Source organism: Panthera onca, chromosome A2 (genome assembly GCF_046562875.1).
Source record: "Panthera onca isolate mPanOnc1 chromosome A2, mPanOnc1 haplotype 2, whole genome shotgun sequence".
NCBI classification, from domain to species: domain Eukaryota; kingdom Metazoa; phylum Chordata; class Mammalia; order Carnivora; family Felidae; genus Panthera; species Panthera onca.
In genome coordinates, this window is record NC_138340.1 from 61,592,464 (window position 1) to 61,611,930 (window position 19,467).

Below are 19,467 nucleotides of genomic sequence, written 5' to 3' on the forward strand. Positions count from 1 at the left end.
AGACTGCCACACACGCGTGTGCACAGCCGTCCACACAGGGGGCTGGGGGGCCCATCTACCAGAACGGGGTGCACAAATGTAGCACCTGGGGGGCAGTGGGAGAAATGGGGGGCCTGGGGAAGCTTCCAGTCATTTCTCATTGAGAAACACCTTGTTCCAGGTGGTCATCTGTGGCAGTGCTTGGCCTGTACAAATGCCATCGGCCGGGACTTCACAACCACACCCGCAGATGCGTGTTGCGCAGCAGGCTGGCTCAGGGGGCCTGTCTCCCTGGACCCCTCCCAGGTAGCTCACAGTTAGTCAGGAGACACCCGACAGACACGGGGCTCAACCCCATTGTCACAGCTGCAAGACACTGAGGACAGTCCCCACGACGCAGAGTGTGGCGAAGAGCGGACACATGGCTCACTTAGGGAAGGGCTGCCGCGGGGACCCTGCCAAGTGGATGGGCAGAGGCAGCGTCAGGGTCCCCCTCCTCTAGGGAGGAAAGAGCCAGCACAGGCCAGGCAGGGTGATACTCTCGGTGCCTGACAACCTGAGAACATGGCCTGGACCCTGGGCTGCAGGCCTCACGCCTCAAGCTTAAGTGACACTCACGCACAAGAACGTGCACAGCCCATGTGCAAGAGGACAATGGAACGAGAGCAAGGGCACAGGAGGGGCTGCCTTGGAGGAGAGGAAGGAGCCCCCACTGCACAAGGCAGGCCCAGGGAAGTCCCCACAGAGACTCCCCAACAGAGGAGGGACAGTAGAGGACACTGCCCAGGAAGGTCTGAGCTCAGAGAGTGGAGAGGGTGTGCAAAGAAGGCAGAGTGTGAGGGGCAGAGCAGGCAGGAAACCTAAGAGGTGAGGGCCTGCCGGGTTCACAGACATGTTTGCACGTGTGTACACGTGTGTATGGGGCAGCCAGTTTATACACTCAAGGGAACGAGCAGGTGACAGTGGGGGAAAGGCTCCAAGCCCAGCTCCGGAGCAGGGAGCATGAGGCCCAGCTGGGAGGACAGATGCCTGGTGTCGGGGGCTCCGCTGCCACAGAACCACAGCCGGCACAGACCCCCCCCCCCCCAGGTCACCCCAGAGACACGAGACAGCACCGCCACAGAAAGGAGACAGCATTCACAGCACTCCCGGGAACTTGGAACGCATGGCCATGGTTCCCTGAACCCTGAGAAGAGCCGGCTTCCCGGAAAGGAGAGGGCACAGGATCCCACAGGGAGCAGTGACGCCCAGGACACTGCAGCAGGCAGACCACATGTGCCAAGTGACACCGGGGAGGGACACAGACTCAAAAGCATCCACGGCTGTCTTAGAACCACTATGCTCTCTTAAGTCCACACCTTCACGGGTGGGAGCACTGTGACCACAAGTGCATCTACAGTTGCACAGGAGCGGCTTCATCACCTGTGTCAAGGAAAGATCATGACAAATTGCAAAGAAATCTACTTTCTAGATGAAATCTACTTTAGGCTTCTCCAGACAAGTGCCCCTCAAGGGGAGAGCAGGCTAAATGGGAAAGAAAAGGCCCCGCGGTCCAGTTGATGCGGGAACGCATCACTCTATCCCAGGACCCCCGGGGTAAGGGTGCAGACAGATAACTCACATCTACACCAGAAAGCTTTAACTCTTGAGTGTCTGCAGGACAGAGGGGCCGACATTCAGTGGGGGCCCAGCCGGGCACGACCCAGCAACCAGAGAACACATAACGGTCATTACCAGTGTCAGAGGCGCTTTTAATCCTCTTGTCTTGTTTAAATACGTATCTCCAAGTTTCCCCCAATGAGTACGGGTCACTTCTGGAGACCTTGTGGTCATCTGTATAGTCCCCACCCTGCCAGAATTCCAGAAGAAGGCCAGGTCGTGGAGCACAGCCCAGCAGAGGACACTGGGCACCCACCCTGGAGGACACGCAGCATCAAGGTCGATGGGGATGCTCGTGCAAGACGTACCGTGGGCAGCAGAGATGCAGATGGCACGGGGGGAGGCCCCGTGCGGGCAGGGGTGTAAGAACCACACCTGCTCACTCAGGCATGGAGCCCAAAGCTGGTCCAGAATGCAGAACCCATGGCGAGCAGGGGAGGCATCAGCATCCTGTGCCCTCACGCGTCTCCCAAAAGGCCTCTCCATGGAGAGACAGAGGTAGGGGTCCCAGTGAAGCAGACAGAGCCCCACTGCACCCCCTCTTCCACCACCACGGCCCCTTCAAGTATCTGCAGGCAGCATTTCCAAATTGCCAACAAAAACCTATGTTTCAGGAAAAAGGAAGCTCCAAGGCTGGAGAGCTACCATGGAAACAGATCTAAATAAGGGCTACAGCAGCAAAACCCCAGGCGCTCAAGCAGAGATCCAGAGCGGGGACACGATGCTGGCACAGACAGGCCCGCAGCCGGGACGGGCTGCCAGGCCCGCAGAGTCTCGTCCCAGGACCACGCTCGGCGGAGCCCTTCCCCATGGCCCTGACATTCCACAGAGGACCCTGTCACCAGAGAGGGCCGTGCTGACCTGCCAGAGAGGGGACCGCACCACATTTGTGGGCCCTTGTGGGGGGTGACTGCTCCCTTTCTTCCTGACTCTGACGCAGGCTCTGCTGCTTTTGTTGTTCCGAGAGCCTGGGACCTGTTTTCCTCAGGGATCCTCCTGTTTAGGGCGCAGGGTGGGCAGTCACCCGGGAGCAGGTCAGGAAGTCCGTCATTGCCACGCCCAACCTGTGCAGTACCCACCGTGCCGGGGCGCAGGCACTGGGTCACGGCCACAAGAGGAAACAAGGACCCGAAGTCTGCTCTCCTGGGAGAGGGCACAAGCATCAGAAATGACATCCTCCTCCTGTGTTCTGCTTCCCGGGGGCCTCCTGGAAAACGCTCAGGTGTTTCTAGGTCACAGCTAGTCCCACCGCCCACTTACTGCGGAGCACTGGAGCAGACAAAGCTCTCAGGGAGTCTGACTGCACAGGGACGCTTGGGGGGGGGGGGGGGAGGGGGGAAGGGTATGGACAGAGGGATGGCCCGGGCAGGGCACTGGGACCAGTTGGGGGAGCAACCCAGACCCCCTGTCCCCCACCCTACAGGTGCCAGGAAGGGAGCATGACACCCCCCCTCCTTGAAGATGCTATGCAAGCACATGGGGACTTGGGGCCGCTGCTGTGGACACCTAAGGGCACTGGCTGCCTTCCTTCCAATGTCCCCTCGCCAACCCCCAGGCTGCACCTGCTATCAGCCACACCACACCCCTGTAGCCCCTCGCTGACCACCCCCCAGGCTCCGCCCACTGTCAGCCACACCACACCCCTGCAGGGAAGCAGCTCCTTCCCACCCTGCAACACGACGGTGCCACCCAAGGAAAACAGCACCATTCATACAATCAGGGACCATGACACGCCACCCGTCTCCACTGCCTCCGGTCAGCAGACCCCCTGGGCTGGCGCTCCTGAAGAGAGACGAAAGGACCCACACGCTCGGTGCACAAGCACCACTGAGAGAGAGCGGCGGGCCCAGCCAGGTTCCCACGCCCGAGCACTGCCTCACACGCCCCTCGGGTGAGCCAGGAAGCCAACGGCTTCCCCCCAGTGCATGCGGGGAAACAGTGGCCCAGAGGCCAGCGGCTGAGCAACATGGGACTGGCATGTGAATGCATTTTCCTCCAGTCCGCACCATACAATTCACAAAAGGGAACGTGGGCTGTGATCGGGAAGTGAAAAGCTGAGGACGGTTTCAGCGGGTGACAAAATCCAGACCAGGCAACGGGCATGAACAGGCCTGGCTCCAGCTCCCGGTTCTGGAACCGTGCAGGAGGATCTGCACACCGCATGGCGTGACAACACGGACACATGCTCAGAAACCATGAAAACGTGTCAACAGGACAAGTCCACAGGATGGGGCACCCTGAGCAAAAGAACCAGAGGCGGACACCAGTGAAGACGCGTCCACACAAGCGCACGGACAGCTGAGAGAGCAGGGAGGGGGGAGAAGCTGTTCCGCAGGACAGCCCCATGGACACCTGCACAAGCCAGCCTGGGACCTCAGCAGTAGCTGCTCCGGGCGCCAGGGGAGTGAGGACCAGGGTGGCAGCCGGGCGGGGACCAGGGGCGATGTGGGAAGGCGGCCTTCAGATGAGCCCTGGGCAGCCCCCACTCACAGAAGACACTGGCATCTGGGGATGTGGGAACTCTCTGTAAGATCTTTGTAACAGGTTTCTCAGCAAATCTGAATAATCTAAAAATACAAAGTGTTTTCAGAGACCTCGAAACAAGCAGCAGGAGAGCGCCCGCTGGCCTTGCTCCGCCGCCCCAGACCCAGGCCTCCAGGCCTGGCTCACAGCATGGCCATCCGACAGGGCCTCCTCCGTGGGTCCTCGCGGCAAGGGGCGCGACCAGGCTGCCACGCACCCTCTGTCAGCACCCCCTGGACGCTCCAACTCTGCCTGCCACCCACTGTGGGCTTCTGAGAGGACGCCACTTCCAGGAGGACGCATGCAGGCCAGATAGCTCCTGCTCCCGAGGGAAGGCTCACAAGCCTGAGGCCTGTGCAGTCGGGCCCCCTGGCGCACCGTCCAGGGCGCTGGCCTGCTGCGGCTCATGCCACCAGGGAGGCTCTCCGGGAAATGCCACAAAGGCTTCCGGGCCCAGCAGGGGGCCTGAAGAACACAGAGTTGCCATAAAAGACGACAGGAGAAAGAGAGCAGGCGTAAGGCAAGCGCCATTACTCTGAAAACTCGAGGGAAGCCGAGCGTTACTAGGTCATGGCATCCATCAGATGTGCTCAAGCTCAAGGGTTTATCATGTTCTAAAGTGACTTTAAACCGGAATCATTCATTGGCTCAACTGGTATGAGTGCCAACTATGTGCCAGGTATGCTCCAGGCGACAGGACACAGAGTGGACAAGACCCACAGAGCCAACAGCAGTACCCTGATTCCAAAACCAGAGGAGACCCCACTAAAAAAGAGAGCTACAGACCATTATCACTGACAAAGACAGATGCAAAATTCCCAATAAAATACTAGCAGATGAAATCCAACAGTACATTAAAAAAAATCATTCGCCACCATCACATGGGATTTATTCCCAGGATTCAAGGGTGGTTCACTGTTCACAAATCACATCCTAAGAGCAAGGACAAAAACCATATTATTATTTCAATGAATGCAGAAAAAGCCTTTGACCAAGTACAACATCCGTTTGTTGATAAAAACCCTCAATGAAGTAGATTTAGAGGGAACATAACTCAACATGATAAAGGCCATCATAGGAAAAACCCTCAGAGAATATCATACTCAGTAGGGAAAAACTGAGAGCTTTTCCCCTAAGTTCAGGAACATGACAGGGATGTCCATGGTCACCACTTCTATTCAACATAGTACTGGAAGTCCTAGCCTCAGCAATCTGACAACACAAAGAAATAAAAGACATCCAATGCAGCGAGGAGAAGTCAAACTTCTTTTTGTAGGTGATATGGTACTCTATATAGAAAACCCGCAAGACTCCACCAAAAAAAACACTAGAACTAACACATCCAGTAAAGTCTCAGAATACAGAATCAACGTACAAAAATCGGTTGCATTTCTATACACTAATAATGAAGCAGCAGAAAGACAAATTAAGGAAACAATCCCATTTACAATTGCACTGAAAATAATAAAATATCTAAGAATAAACCTAACCAAAGAGGTGAAAGACCTGTACTCTGAAAACCATGAAACAGTGATGGAAGAAACTGAAGACAGTACTAACACACGGAAAGACATTCCATGCTCCTGGATTAGAAGAACAAACACTGTTAAAATGTCCATACTACCCAAAGCAATCTACACGTTAAATGCGATCCCCAACAAAATACCAACAGTGTTTTTCACAGAGCTAGAACAAAACAATCCTAAAACTTGTGTGGAACCACAAAAGACTCCAAAGAGCCAAAGCAATCCTGAAAAAGAAAAACAAAACTGGAGGCAACACAATTCCAGACTTCCAAATTATATTACAAAGCCGTAGTCAGGACAGTGTGGTAATGGCACAAAAACAGACACACAGAGCAGTGGAACAAAACAGAAAACCAGAAATAAATCCACAATTACATGGTCAATTAATCTTCAACAAAGTGGTAAACTATATATAATTGGAAAAAGTCTCTTCAACAAATGGTGCTGGGAGAACTGCACAGCACATGCCGAAGAATGAACCAGGACCACTTTCTTACACCATACACAAAAATAAATTCAAAACGATGGAAGATCTAAATGTGAGATAGAAACCATCAAAAGTCTGAAGGAGGGGGGCGCGTATGTGGCTCAGTTGCTTAAGCATCTGACTCCATTTCAGCTCAGGTCATGATCCCACAGTTTCTGAGTTCAAGGCCTGCACTGAGCTCTCTGCTATCAGCGTGGAGCCTGCTTGGGATTCTCTCTCTGCCCCTTTCCTGCTCACATTTTCTTTCTGTGTCTCAAAATAAATAAATAAGCTTAAAAAAAAAAAAAAAAATCCCAGAGGAGAGCACAGGTAGTAATTTCTCCAACATCAGCCATAGCAACATTTTTTTAGATATGTCCCCTGAGCCATGGGAAATAAAAGCAAAAATGAACTATTGGGACTTCATCAAAATTAAAAGTTTCTGCACAGCAAAAGAATCAAATCTAAAAGAAAACATATAAAATGGGAAGAGATATTTGCAAATAACATCTCAGATAAAGGATTAGTGTCCAAGATATATAAAGAACTTATACAAACCAACACCTCAAAATCAAACAATCTAATTAAAAATAGGCAGAAGACATGAACAGATATTTCCCCAAAGATGACCTCCAGATGGCCAACAGACACATGAAAAGATGCTCAACATCACTCATCATCAAGGAAATACAAATCAAAACCATGATGAGATCCCATGTCACACCTGTCATAATGGCTAGTATCAAAAAGACAAAAAAACATGGTGAGGATGTGCAGAAAAAGGAACCCTCGCGCACTGCTGGTGGGAAGGCAAACTGGTGCGGCCACTCTGGAAGAGAGTATAGAAGTTCCTCAACAAATTAAAAATAGAAATGTGAACCGGTAATTCCACTACTTGGAATTTACCCAAAGACTATGAAAACACTAATTTGAAAAGATATATGCACTCCTATGTTTACTGCAGCATATTTACAATAGCCAAATTATGTGAATAAGCCAAGTGTCTATTGATGGATGAACGGATAAAGATGAGATATATATACACGATGGACTATTATTCGGCCATAAAAAAGAATGAAATCTTAACCACTTGCAACAACAGGGATGGATCTAGAGAATATAATGCGAAGCAAAATAAGTCAGAGAAAAACGAATACCGTGATTTAACTCATATGTGGAATTTAAGAAATAAAACAAGCAAAAGAAACAGAGAGAGAGACAAACCGAGAAACAGACTCTTAACTACAGAGAACATACTGCTGGCCACCAGAGGGGAAGTCAATGGGGCAAAGGGGAAACTGCTGATGGAGACTAAGGAGGGCAGTGGTCATGATGAGCACTGATGATGTGTGGAACTGCTGAATCGCTGTACCAGGCCAGGCTGCCCCTACACGGCTTTCAGCCCCTCAGACCCAAAGCAGCCCTGGCCCAACCCGAGGCCCCCAGGACCAGCCCCTCTCTTGCTCTTCCCTCAGCAACCATCAGCCCCATCCTTCCAGGTGCGTTGGGCAAATTTCAAGGGCGAGAAAAAATGCAGGAGCATTTAAAATTCTAAATGTTAAAAATGTATATAAGTTATTACTAAATACAGTTGTTATTAAGAAATAGATACTAACTATTCTGTATTCCTGAACCATGCAGAGGTTAAGGGCGCCAACTGCTCTCTGCAGTGGAAAATCCACCTCTGACTTCTGCCTCTCTAAAACCTTACATACTAACAGCCTACCACTGCCTGGAAGCCTCAGTGATAACAGTCAGTTAACACATACTTCACATGTTCCCTGTGTCATACGCTGTATTTTTACAATGACGTCAGCCAGAGAAGACAAAGTCTTACTACACTGACGTAATACAGGGGAACATAAAACAGAACGAGTAATGAAGACATAGCCTGTTCTCAAACAAAAAGACTCAATAATGTAAAAATGTCAATTACCTCTAATGTAAAACATAAATTTAATGTATTTCAATGAAGATTTCAACAGAATTTTACATGGAAAATTTTTCCAGAAAAGCTGGGGGGTCGGTGGGCAGGGGACAGGGAGATAAACCCCTAGTCCACCACGTGCGAAAACGTGTTATAATAAAGTGCTGGTAAACAAAATAGCCTAGTCCTGGCAAACAAATAAAACAAAGCGTTTAATACCTGTGAGTAAACAGAACGGAAAAGGAAAAAAAAACACAGCAACATACACAAAGCCAATCAGAACCCAACATATGTCAGATAAAGCAACGCAACAAAGCGAGAGTGGCCAAGCGGCGAGCCAGGGCCTCGGTGGGCGTCCGGGGTGGGTCAGGCACCACCGAGAGCCTGGCAGTGGGAAAACTGGTACTCTCTCTGGGGCCAATACGGCAATACCCGTCACAGTTACACACACTGCACCCTCTGACCCAGTAACTCCTGTCCCGGGAATTCATCCAACAGATATTCATACACATTTTCCAAGAAACACGCACAGCGTATTCATTGCAGCATCATCGGTGACGGAAGCAGACCGGAAACCACCTAATTACACTCCCCACGGGGTCCCTGGTTAGTGACGCTACACCCACCAGGTGGAATACTTGAAGGCAGTCAGGAGAAAAACCTGGCAACAGCGTCACCTGGAAAGCTTCTGAAAATCACGACACATGCTTCCCCCCCACCTTTCCCACCAAGGGCAATTCAATCAGATCAGTAGGGGTGGGTCCAGGAGTCAGCTTTAAAAGCCCCAAATACAAGTGATTTCAAGGACAAGCTGGGGAGCGGGGAGGGCTACGCGACAGCAGGGCTGTGGGCTGTGTAGTGGAACACTGCCCTCCCCGCCAAAGGCAAACCCAGGTTCTGCTCATCTCCAACGCAGCCCTAGCTCGGGCGGGTCCTTACCTGCGTGACGTGGGGGCCGTGAGGACACAACAGAGCCCCCAAGCGAGACGAGCGCCTGGCAGCAGGGAGACCCCAGCACGCTTGCAGGTGAAACAGAAAGTCCACATGCAGCACAGCATATGTGATGAGGGACACAACACAGACATATGTATACATGTAAACGTAAAAAATAAAAGTTGTAGAGAACATGCGCATTTCACAAAAGAAAGTATGGACAATGGTTCCTATTAGGGAGAACTCATTTCCACTACACACTCTTGTAACTTTCCAAAACGTTCACCCAAAACGTAACTACCAATTTACTTCACCCTATAACAATCAGTTAGCGGGAAACAACATACCAACAACCTGTTTGCTATTTTTAGGTGCACTCTATGCCCAACATGGGGCTTGAACCCATGACCCCGAGATCAAGAGCTAAGTTCTCCACCAACTGAGCCAGCTGAGTGCCCCGATTCTTTTTTTTTTTTTTTTAACAAATCAGCTGTGAGAAAATAAAATAAGTAGGTCAGCTACAAATGGTATGTGGCTGGAGCCTTATTTACAGATTTAAACAAATCTTTATTATTAAAGTAGGGCATAGAATAGAGCTGGAAATTTAAACACTAGTTGAAAATATTGACAGATGAAGTGGAATTTGCTTTTTGTTGTTTTCATTTATTTTGTGAGCAAGAGCACGCACGCCAGCAGGGGAGGGGCAAGGGAGGAGAGAGAGAGAATCCTGAGCAGGCTCCAAGCTCAGCACAGAGCCCAATGCGGAGCTCAATCCCCCGACTGCAAGATCACAACCTGAGCTGAGATCAAAAGAATTGGATACATAAGGGACTGAGATACCCAGGTGCCCCAGAATTTGTTTTAAAATGACTCCACAGGGGGCCATGTCAGGTGCTGAGGCTGGTGGCCGGCAACAAGTGTGTGTGGGTTCCTTACGACACGCTGTCTGCTCTCCTCCGTGTTTAAATTCTACCTGATGCGTTTTTGGCAAGGTGCATATATTTCCTTTTCAATGAAAAAAAAAAGCAGCTAGCATAAAACGTTACATTCTTTAATGTTCTAGAAATATGTTTAACTACAAGCTGGTTGTTTTACTTCTGAAAAGTATTTCTCAGATCTGGTAATAGCTGCTTTTTTTCTTTTTTCATTTTTTTTTTTTTTAATTTATTTTTGAGAGAGAGAGAGAGACAGAGCACAGGCAGGGGTGGAGCAGAGAGAGAGGGAGACACAGAATCCAAAGCAGGCTCCAGGCTCTGAGCTGTCAGCACAGAGCCTGACACAGGGCTTGAACTCACAAGCTGTGAGATCATGACCTGAACCGAAGTCTGGCGCTCAACTGACTGAGCCACCCAAGTGCCCCAGCTACTTTTTTCTTAACACAGCAAAGCAAACACATCCAAGTTCAGGCCTTGGAGAGCACCAAGTACTTAAGGCTTCAAGTCCCACTGACACTGGCCCTGCCTTCTAACCGCAAGGTTTTAAGCAAATCTTCGGCACTTACATCCCAATCCCTCTATCTGTAAAAATCAGCAGACTTCCAGGGGGACGAGCTCCCCGGGTTTCCACAAGCCTCCCCCCAACACACAGATGCGCTCCCCCTGGCCTCCACCCCACAGGCCAGGATGCAAGGTCACTTTTCCCACACAGTTTCAGTACCCAACGCACTCAGTACAAGTCACTGTTCTAAGATGTGCAGGCCAACCTCTTCTAAAGATGAAGCCTGTAAGCTAGAAATTAACTGCAAAACAAAGACAAAACTGCAGCTTCTAGAAAGAAAAAAAGTACTTGTAACCAACAACCTGAATCAGACTCTCTGGATTTGGAGAACTCATACCCTGTGGAGGGCACGTGAGGGGGGGCTCAGAGAAGGGGCAGTTTCAGAGCGAATGGTTGGAGGGCGACAGCAGCGTCCACCCCAGATGGGCCGGAGAGAGAGACAGGTGGCTCGTGTGAGAGAAGGAATACTGTTCGCAGAAGCTCGTGCCCGCTCACTATGTGCGGGGATCCGCGTTCAGCAGGTGTGATGCAGCCAACGGGGCGGCTACACGGGGTGGTGTTGTGGGGTGGTGTTCTGGCATGTCCATGTGACTCTGGCAAGGGGCCTCCTGCCACGGGCACCTGGAGAGGCCAGAGCCAACAAAGGACCCGTTTAGAGACAAAGCCAAGAAGCCAGCTCATCAGGAGTGGATGCCCCGGCAGGAAGCAGCACCCCTAGGGCACGGGACCACAGGAAACACGCTATGAAACCAAGTCAGTACACCTGTCGGGCTCAGCTCACATGTCCAGCAGGCTGCTGCCCAACGCTGAAACACGGCGGAACCACCAGCGTTGAGTGGACCGTGAGATGAGGACAGACGGCCAGGAGGCTCTGCTGAGGGTGGGCGTGGATGGGAGCACGGAGGAACAGGGGGCTGCGCCCGGGTCTGGGGGCAGCCAAACCGGGACAGAAACAAAGCAACTGCCAAGAGTGCTGCTAGGAAACCTGAAAGCTCTCCTCCAAATGACTCCGTCCCCATCCTAGGAAGCACCTGGATCTGTCCCACACAGGACACAAGGGCCATGCCATCAAAACCAGGGACCGCAGCAAGCAGCTATCCAGCGCACCACACTCTTCCAGGAGACCCCCTCCCCCCAACCCCCCACCACTCAGTGGAGTGCTTCCTGCGCAGGGAAGGATGGCCTGGATGCTCCCGGGGCACACACCACCCTCAACATGGGCAGCCTGGGAGCACCCTGTCCCTCATCCAGGCACAGCTCTAAGGGCAGAGACACTATTTCCAAGTGATCATTTACTCCCTGATAATTATTCCTTTATTTTCTTCTCTTTTAAAGAGTTCTGTTTGTGACTTCTAAAGGCAAAAGCCAGACAAGGCACAGCCTCTGCGGATTACTGTAGGCTCGCCAGCACCAGCCAATGCAACTATCACTGCATTACCTACAGCGCCACCTGCTGGCCAAGAGGGGGGCTACAGGAGACCCCAGACCCGGAATCCAAGAGGGGAGCCCCCCAGGGCTCCGAGAGGGGCCTCACAGGCCTTTGATGCTACTGGAATTCAGCCCCTGTCCTTTCACAGCACCAGTGATGCGGGCGGCATTTCTGAAAGCTGCCCAGCACCCCAGGAGTCCTCTGAGCCCAGGGCACAGGGCCACGCACAGGGCAAACGCCAGGACTCGGGCAGCACCTCCTCCAGTGTCTTTACTGTGGACGCTCCTTGCAGACACAGACATGTTCTCAATGCTAAGCTGCTGTGTGCACAAGGACATCTGTGTGCCCAAACGCCCTCTCTCCGCTAAAGAACTGAGCACTTTAAGCAGCGGGGAGGGGCATTCCTGAACTTCACTGGAAAGGTCCTGACAATGACAGCAGGGCAGCATCAAGAATGAAATTCACAGCCACGGGAAAATTAGGTCCAATTCAAGTTTCCCTCAAATAACCCCTCATTCACCAAAAAAACCCCATATGTGTGGCTTTAAGATGAAAATCAGTATACAATTACAGACAAATAAAAACATAAGACTGCAAAAATTGGGGGGAAGAAAACAGACCCATGGAGACGCCTGGCTGGATCAGTTGGTTAAGCATCTGACTTCAGCTCAGGTCATGATCTCACAGCTTGTGTGTTGGGCTCTGTGCTGACAGCTCAGAGCGTGGAGCCTGCTTCGGATTCTGTGTCTCCCTCTCTCTCTGCCCCTCCCCTTCTCGTGCTCTGCCTCTCTTTCTCAAAAATAAACAAATATTAAAAAAAATTTAAAAAAAGAACAGACCCGTGGTTGGCATAGGTCCAGATGGGGGACTGGGTGGGACCCTGTCTGAAGCACGATGGCGCTCACAAGACCACACCTGCAGAAGTCAGGAACTACTGCCAACGAGCAAACTGTGCTGCGGGGTGAACTACATCACAGCAAGACAAAACATCCCTCTACCATCCACAACCAATAGCTGATGACAAACATACACACACAAGACACAAAGATGTAGGTTTTCACTCTCTTACTTGGTTTTTCCCTGGTGCCTATGCTGAATCTGTTTAAGTCAGTAAGTGTATATGTGACTTTCCTGTCCAACCAGAGAAGGGAGAGTCTGCCGTCATCACTGCCAATCCGGGCAGGACTGCCAGCACACAGGTGGCAAACAGGAGGAGCAGAAATCAGCCAGCTCAGACCCAGAGTGCAGGTGACTTGCTTGTGAACAGACGGCCCACACTGGGCAGGGCCCCTGTGTCATTACACTACTCAGCACAACCCCAGAGAGCTACAGTTTATAGGACAAGCGATCTTGAGCACTGACCGGAAGGACGTGGGGTGCCGGGAAAGGGTGGCTTTCCATTCCTTCCCCAGGACTGCCACAGCGCTGCGGCTCCGCTCCAATGAGAGACGTGGGAGCCACAACTTCCTGATCTGCTCACGGAAAGCCAGTTAGGACCTGAAGGCGAAGAAGGTGCCCATCCTTGGAAGGGTTGGTCCTGCGGCACGAGGCCAAGGATCCCGGAACACACCCCAGTCTTCACTCTGTACCCACACTGGTGCGCAACTCGCACAACTCAGGCTGATTCCAGCCCAGAATACAACTTGTAGGTTCAAGAACAGAAAAATAGGGTCTCAACATGTGAATGAAGCAGCCATTCGAACCCTAACCCACAAATTAAAAACAAATCCCCTCTTTTAAAAAAGCTTTTTGGGGGGCGCCTGGGTGGCTCAGTCGGTTAAGCGGCCGACTTCGGCTCAGGTCACGATCTTGCGGTCCGTGAGTTCGAGCCCCGCGTCAGGCTCTGTGCTGACAGCTCAGAGCCTGGAGCCTGCTTCAGATTCTGTGTCTCCCTCTCTCTCTGCCCCTCCCCTGTTCATGCTCTGTCTCTCTCTGTCTCAAAAATAAATAAATGTTAAAAAAAAAAAAAAAATTTAAAAAAAAAAAAAAGCTTTTGAATTATTTTTAAAAATGAGATAAAAAATTTAGTAAAACAAAATGTATGCTCATTGTAGGAACTTAGAAGATACGGTAAGGGGGGAAAGATGATAATAAAAACCCAAACCACCACTCTCTGATAATCAGGACTCACCATTTATCCCCTCACAGGCTGTGTTCTCTGCATGCGTATAACTTCACGTTTTTCAAATTCGGCATCACACTGAAAACTGGTTTTCTCACATAACATCATACGACAGGAGTATCTGTGTGCAGCAGGGTTCATCCACAAAGACATGACCAGCAGCACGCCATGCAGACACTCGGAGAGTCCCGCAAGGAACGGGCTCACGTAGCTGTGGTGGCTGGCAGGCCACAAGCAGGCTCTCTGGGAATGGGGCAAAGCTGTTCCACGGTGTGAATGTCTCCTGCTTCGGGGAAGCCTCTGCCTTGCTTCCAGTGCGCTTCACCTCACTGATAAGACCCACTCAGGTCACCAAGGATGATGTCCCTCACCTGGAGTCCAGTGGTTACGGGCGCCAATGACCTCCACAGAATGCCCCACAGCGAACCCTGGGATGGGGCCCTCCAGGCCACCACGTAAAACGGGCCATCACGACACCCACATCGGTCACCTTTTTTAAGACAGTCTATAAACATGAGTAACTCTGTACGCTCAGTCTTCATTCTGATACCCAAACATTTTATGCAAAGACCATAGGAAGCAGGCAGCTACACACAGAAAGACTCAGAAAACTGCCCAGGGTCCCTCTGAGTCTTTGCCAAACAGTCAACTGTCCCCACATGAGCGCAACCCCAACAGGGAGGGAACACAGCTTCTGGGAAACAGGCGCCTCTGGAGTGTGACCCCGACAGGGACCGAAATAGCCCTGGAATAAGAGGTGCTCTAGACACACCCCCAACAAAGCTGAAAAACATGCTTCTGAAAAATCATACTAATCTGTGATAAATAACTGTGAGGACAGGGGCGGCTGGGTAGCTTGGTTAATGGTCCTGGACTCTGTTTCAGCTCAGGTCACAATCTCATGGTTCTTGGGATGGAGCCCTGAGTCAGAGCCTTGCATCAGAGCCTGCTTGGGATTCTTTCCTTATCTCTCTCTCAAGTAAATAAACCTAAAAAAAAAAAAAAATGAGAACAAAACTTGGCACTCTTTAAAGGAAGAAAACAAAATCCAGAGATGCAGCTACATAACATCAACGTCAGGCATCCAGTAAAAAATTACCAGATATGTCAAGAAGCGGGAAAATGTAATCCCAAATCAGGAGAAAGCAATAGCAAACAGCCAATAACAAACCAAGAAATCAGAGATGATGGAATTGGCAGATAAAGGCTTTACACAGCCATCATGTTTATGAGATATGGAATGTGTTTAGAGAAAAACAATGAAGGTAGAGATCAAGGCCATAAAAAAGAATGAATAGGAATTTGGAGCTGGAAAATAAAAAGCGTGCTGATGAATTTAACTGAAGGTTAGACACTAAAAAGGAGAAACGAGTAAATGTGAAGACAGGGAGTTAGACACTGTTCCAAAGGAGGCACTAAGGATCTTAGAAGGGGGTAAATGCAACAGAGGCAGAAGGCAGCTGAGAAACCCCCAGGGTACAAACACGGAGAACACCACACCGCAGGAGGTTATAATCAGATCCTGAAACTAGTGATAAATATCTTAAAAGCACCTGGGAGAGGGGACCCACCAAGGGGAACAGAGAATACTCACTCACTTCTCATCACAAGACAACAAAATAATGAAACGACATTCTTTAAAACACTGAAGAAAAAAAGTTATCTGGAATTCTACACACCACGGAAGTATTCTCAGAAATCAGCATCAAAGAAAGACATTTGCAAACCAATAAAAGCTGACGGAATTCATCTCCAGCAGATTTGCACTACAGGAAACGTTAGAGGAGGAAGGAAACGGCCAGACCTCGTGACTCTCTGCCAAGACCCCTCCACTTCCAGGCCCGAGGCCCCATTTTGCCCCCTTTTCTTTTTTTTTTAATTTTTTAAATGTTTATTATTGAGAGACCGTCAGAAATAGAGCACGAGCATGGGAGGGGCAGAGAGAGGAGGAGACACAGAATCCGAAGCAGGCTCCAGGCTCCAGGCTCCGAGCTGTCAGCACAGAGCCCAACGCAGGGCTCGAACCCACAAACCGCAAGACCATGACCTGAGCCAAAGTCAGATGCTTAACCGACTGAGCCACCCAGGCGCCCCCCATCTTGCCCCTTTCTGACCCAAGATCCACCTGCAAGAACTGCTCGTCTTCATCAACAGGCTTGCCCCGACAACTGCTGACCGTGAGCACCGCTACCTAGTACGGCTGTCACGACCCCGTAGTCTCGCCCACCTAATCTCATGGAACAAACCCTCCCTACCCTACATTTTGTGTCGCCACAGGCTGTCTGCTTTGCTTGTCACCGTTACCGAAGAGCTCCATTCACAGACCCTCTCACTTGCAGCAGAGAGTGCGACGAGAGGGAAGAGCATGGAGCAGTTACGGGGGAGAAGGGACAGAGGCGGACTGTGCTAGAACAGAGGAGGCCAGAAGCAGCCGTTGCCACCACCTCGCTTGCACACAAGGAGGCGCCAGATCTTCACACGGTGTAGCCCTGCTCAGCGCCAGGAAATAGAGCCCCTGGAAAGGGAGAAGAGTATGGCCGTGGGGGGGAGAGGGGGGATTCCAGCATGGCCACACACAGGCTGCAAGACCCCAGGCTCAAGTGACAGTCACAGAGGACTTCGAGACAGGTGCTGCATTATCACCTCTGCTCCACAGGGGAGAAAGCTGACACACAGGTTGGCTACTTGCCAACCACCCCACTCACGACATGGCCATCTTCCAGGGGACTCCAGGTACACAGTGGGCACATGTCCCCACAGCACCAAAACACAGCCTCCACACAGGCGGGTTGAATCTGGGAGCCCGGTGCTCTCATTCTGGCTCTAGCTCTCAACCGGCTGCACAAGTGGGGTGGATCACGGCCCCGCCTTATGCAGAGGACAAGAGGACGAGGACAGAAGCAGATTGGCCTCCTGCCCCACATGGGCACACTACTGGGACGCACCGCAGCTTGGGACCTAAACGTGGAGAGTTGGTGTGGTACCAAGCAGGAACCAGGGATGACCATGCCACCCACCGGATATCAAGCAAGAAAGAAACCGCAAAGGAGGAATTCTTACCTGGGAAGGGCTGGTGGCCCTTTCGCAGCCTGCATGGCACCTGCACACGCTCCCGCAGGCTCTGCCTCCACCGAGCTGGGGGCCACCGCCGGCTCAGCGTCCCGGGGTCCTGGTGGTCCTGGAGGCCCGGGGTCTGTGCTGGGGCCGACCTCCACCTCCTGCCCCGCGGCTGGCACTGGCTCCTGCTCGGCTGCGGCCACCGCAGCCTCCTCCGCCTCCTTCCTCCTGGCCTTCTCCTCCAGCTCCTTCCTCCTCTTCTCGTCATCCTGGCGCGCCATGTGCTCAAAGGCTGTGAACACCTACAATCGAACAGCAAACTGGCCGTGAGTTTCCCCACCGGTACTGGGCCACACATGCCATGCAAAGGTGGTCAAACGTGGTAAGTAGAGAATGGAAAACTAGTAGACCACAAACGTGCTCCCCCTGGCAAATCACAAACGCACTTCAACTTCACCAGGAGCTGCCGTGAAGGAATCTCTAACAGGAGTTCCAAACGCGCAGAAGGGAAACCAGGTAAGCCAACGCTCATGGCACCTATGCGCCCACCGGCCAACTTCTGGGTATAAAGGACACGTAACTAAATGGTCTCACCTGTCCTTAGTTCTTTTTACAGCCCCCGGTGAGACCTGCTTGCCACGGGAAGAAGACACTGTCCTGGTAGCAAGAGCTGTAAAGACGCCAACAATTCAGACTCGAGAAGAGAAGACAGGAAATCAAGTTGAACCCACTCAGTACAGCAGAGTCACCAGACAGCTGCAGTCTTCCCACAATGCACAGGTGGAAGGGGTGTGGCTCTTAAAAAACGTGGGAATTTCATCCCCCAGATAACCACGCCGTGTCTACAATGAACAAGGAACACAAAAAATCCAAGTAACAGCTCCTACCCTCTACGAACTCAACATTCTGGTATGAGGACCAGCCCCTACTCTTTTCTGGGACAGTCACACCCACACAAGCGCTGGGACTCTCCACCCGAAGAGCACACAAGAAACATGGCATTTCGTATGCACCTTTCAAGGGCGCACACAACTTCCAACATGGCTAGCACAGACCCGTCCACGACAGCGCCACCAGGAGACCGTGAGGAACCGCTGTGGTACCTCGCCGTGAGCGCACAGATGCTCGCTCCAGGTCTCGGAAATCTAGGAAGTTCCTTGGAAGGAAGGGGCTTGGGTAGACCTTGAAGAAAAGGCACGTGTTACCCTGGGGGCTACAAGGGGCAAGACCAGAGCTCCGAGGGGTGGGGCCATGGGGGGGGGGGGGTTGCTCCTCTGGCAACTGGAGGCGGGAAGACTGGGAGAGCCTCCCTGGGAGGTTGGAGGGGCCCAGCTAGCAGCCCTGCTCCCCACAGGGCCACACAGAAACCTCAGTCGTAGCTGCCACGACCTGGGAGCAACCAGAATGTCCCTCAGCAGGTGAATGGATACCACATGGCGGTCTGTCCAGACAGTGGAGTATTACTCAGCACTAGGAAGAAATGAGCTATGGAGCCGTAAAGAGATGAGAAGGAAACTTATATCATATCACCAAGTGAAAGATACCAATCAAAAAAGCCCATACATGTTCTGTAGGATTCCAACTCTATGACATTCTGGAAAAGACAAAACCACGGGACAGTAAAAAGTTCAGTGGTTGCCACGAACGGGGCAGGAGGGAGGAATGAGTGGAACATGGCAGATTTTCCCGGCATGAAAAATACTCTGTGTGACGGACACCAGTTAAACACTTGTCCCTACCTCATAAAATGACATCACTAAGACTGAACCCTAAAGCCAACTATGGTTTGGGTAGTCTGACACGAAACACAGGTGCATCGACTGTACCACAGGCACCATCTGGTGGGGATGCAGGTAATGGGGGAGGCTGAGGGGACAGGAAGTACATGGGAAACCTCTGTACTTTCCCCTTCAATTTGCCTTGAACCTAAAACTGCTCTTGAAGAATGGTCAGAAGCAGGTCGGAGTCCCTTTCCAAAGGACAGGAATGCAGACATACGTTAAATAATCATGTTTCACGTTCCATGTGCTGAGCAGGAAGACAAAACAAAAGGTCTCTAACTACTGAACTTTGCCAAATGCTTTCGGATTCCCCAAAACCTTCCCGAAGATGCTGTGAGGAAGACAGCACTGACATTTCCAACGTGAGGAAACACTAAGCTCAGAGGAGGTAAGTGCCTTGTCTGAGTCCTGCCAGTGAAAGAGGAAAATAAAAATATTACAAGAACACTGACGTCAAAAGGCCACGTCGGCAGAAAGAAGCGAAACCCTAAGGCTGAAACAAGGCAACGATTCCAGACCCATTTCTACTCCTTCAGAGAACCTGAGCCCGACAACATTTCACACCCGT

The 19,467-nt window shown here is 51.4% G+C and overlaps 1 protein-coding gene across 3 annotated transcripts in view; it reads right to left on the reverse strand.

Annotated features, from left to right (window-relative positions):
- NUDCD3 (NudC domain containing 3) overlaps positions 1 to 19,467 on the reverse strand; it is a 62,136-nt gene that overhangs the window by 39,450 nt on the left and 3,219 nt on the right. For all 3 annotated transcript variants that reach the window (XR_013554068.2, XM_078442640.2, XM_078442639.2), the window contains exon 2: positions 17,122 to 17,420. Coding sequence is in view for 2 of the 3 variants with exons in the window: in XM_078442640.2 (XP_078298766.1) it covers positions 17,122 to 17,420 (299 nt within the window). In the remaining variant the exon portion in view is untranslated. The remainder of the gene's footprint in view (positions 1 to 17,121; positions 17,421 to 19,467) is intronic.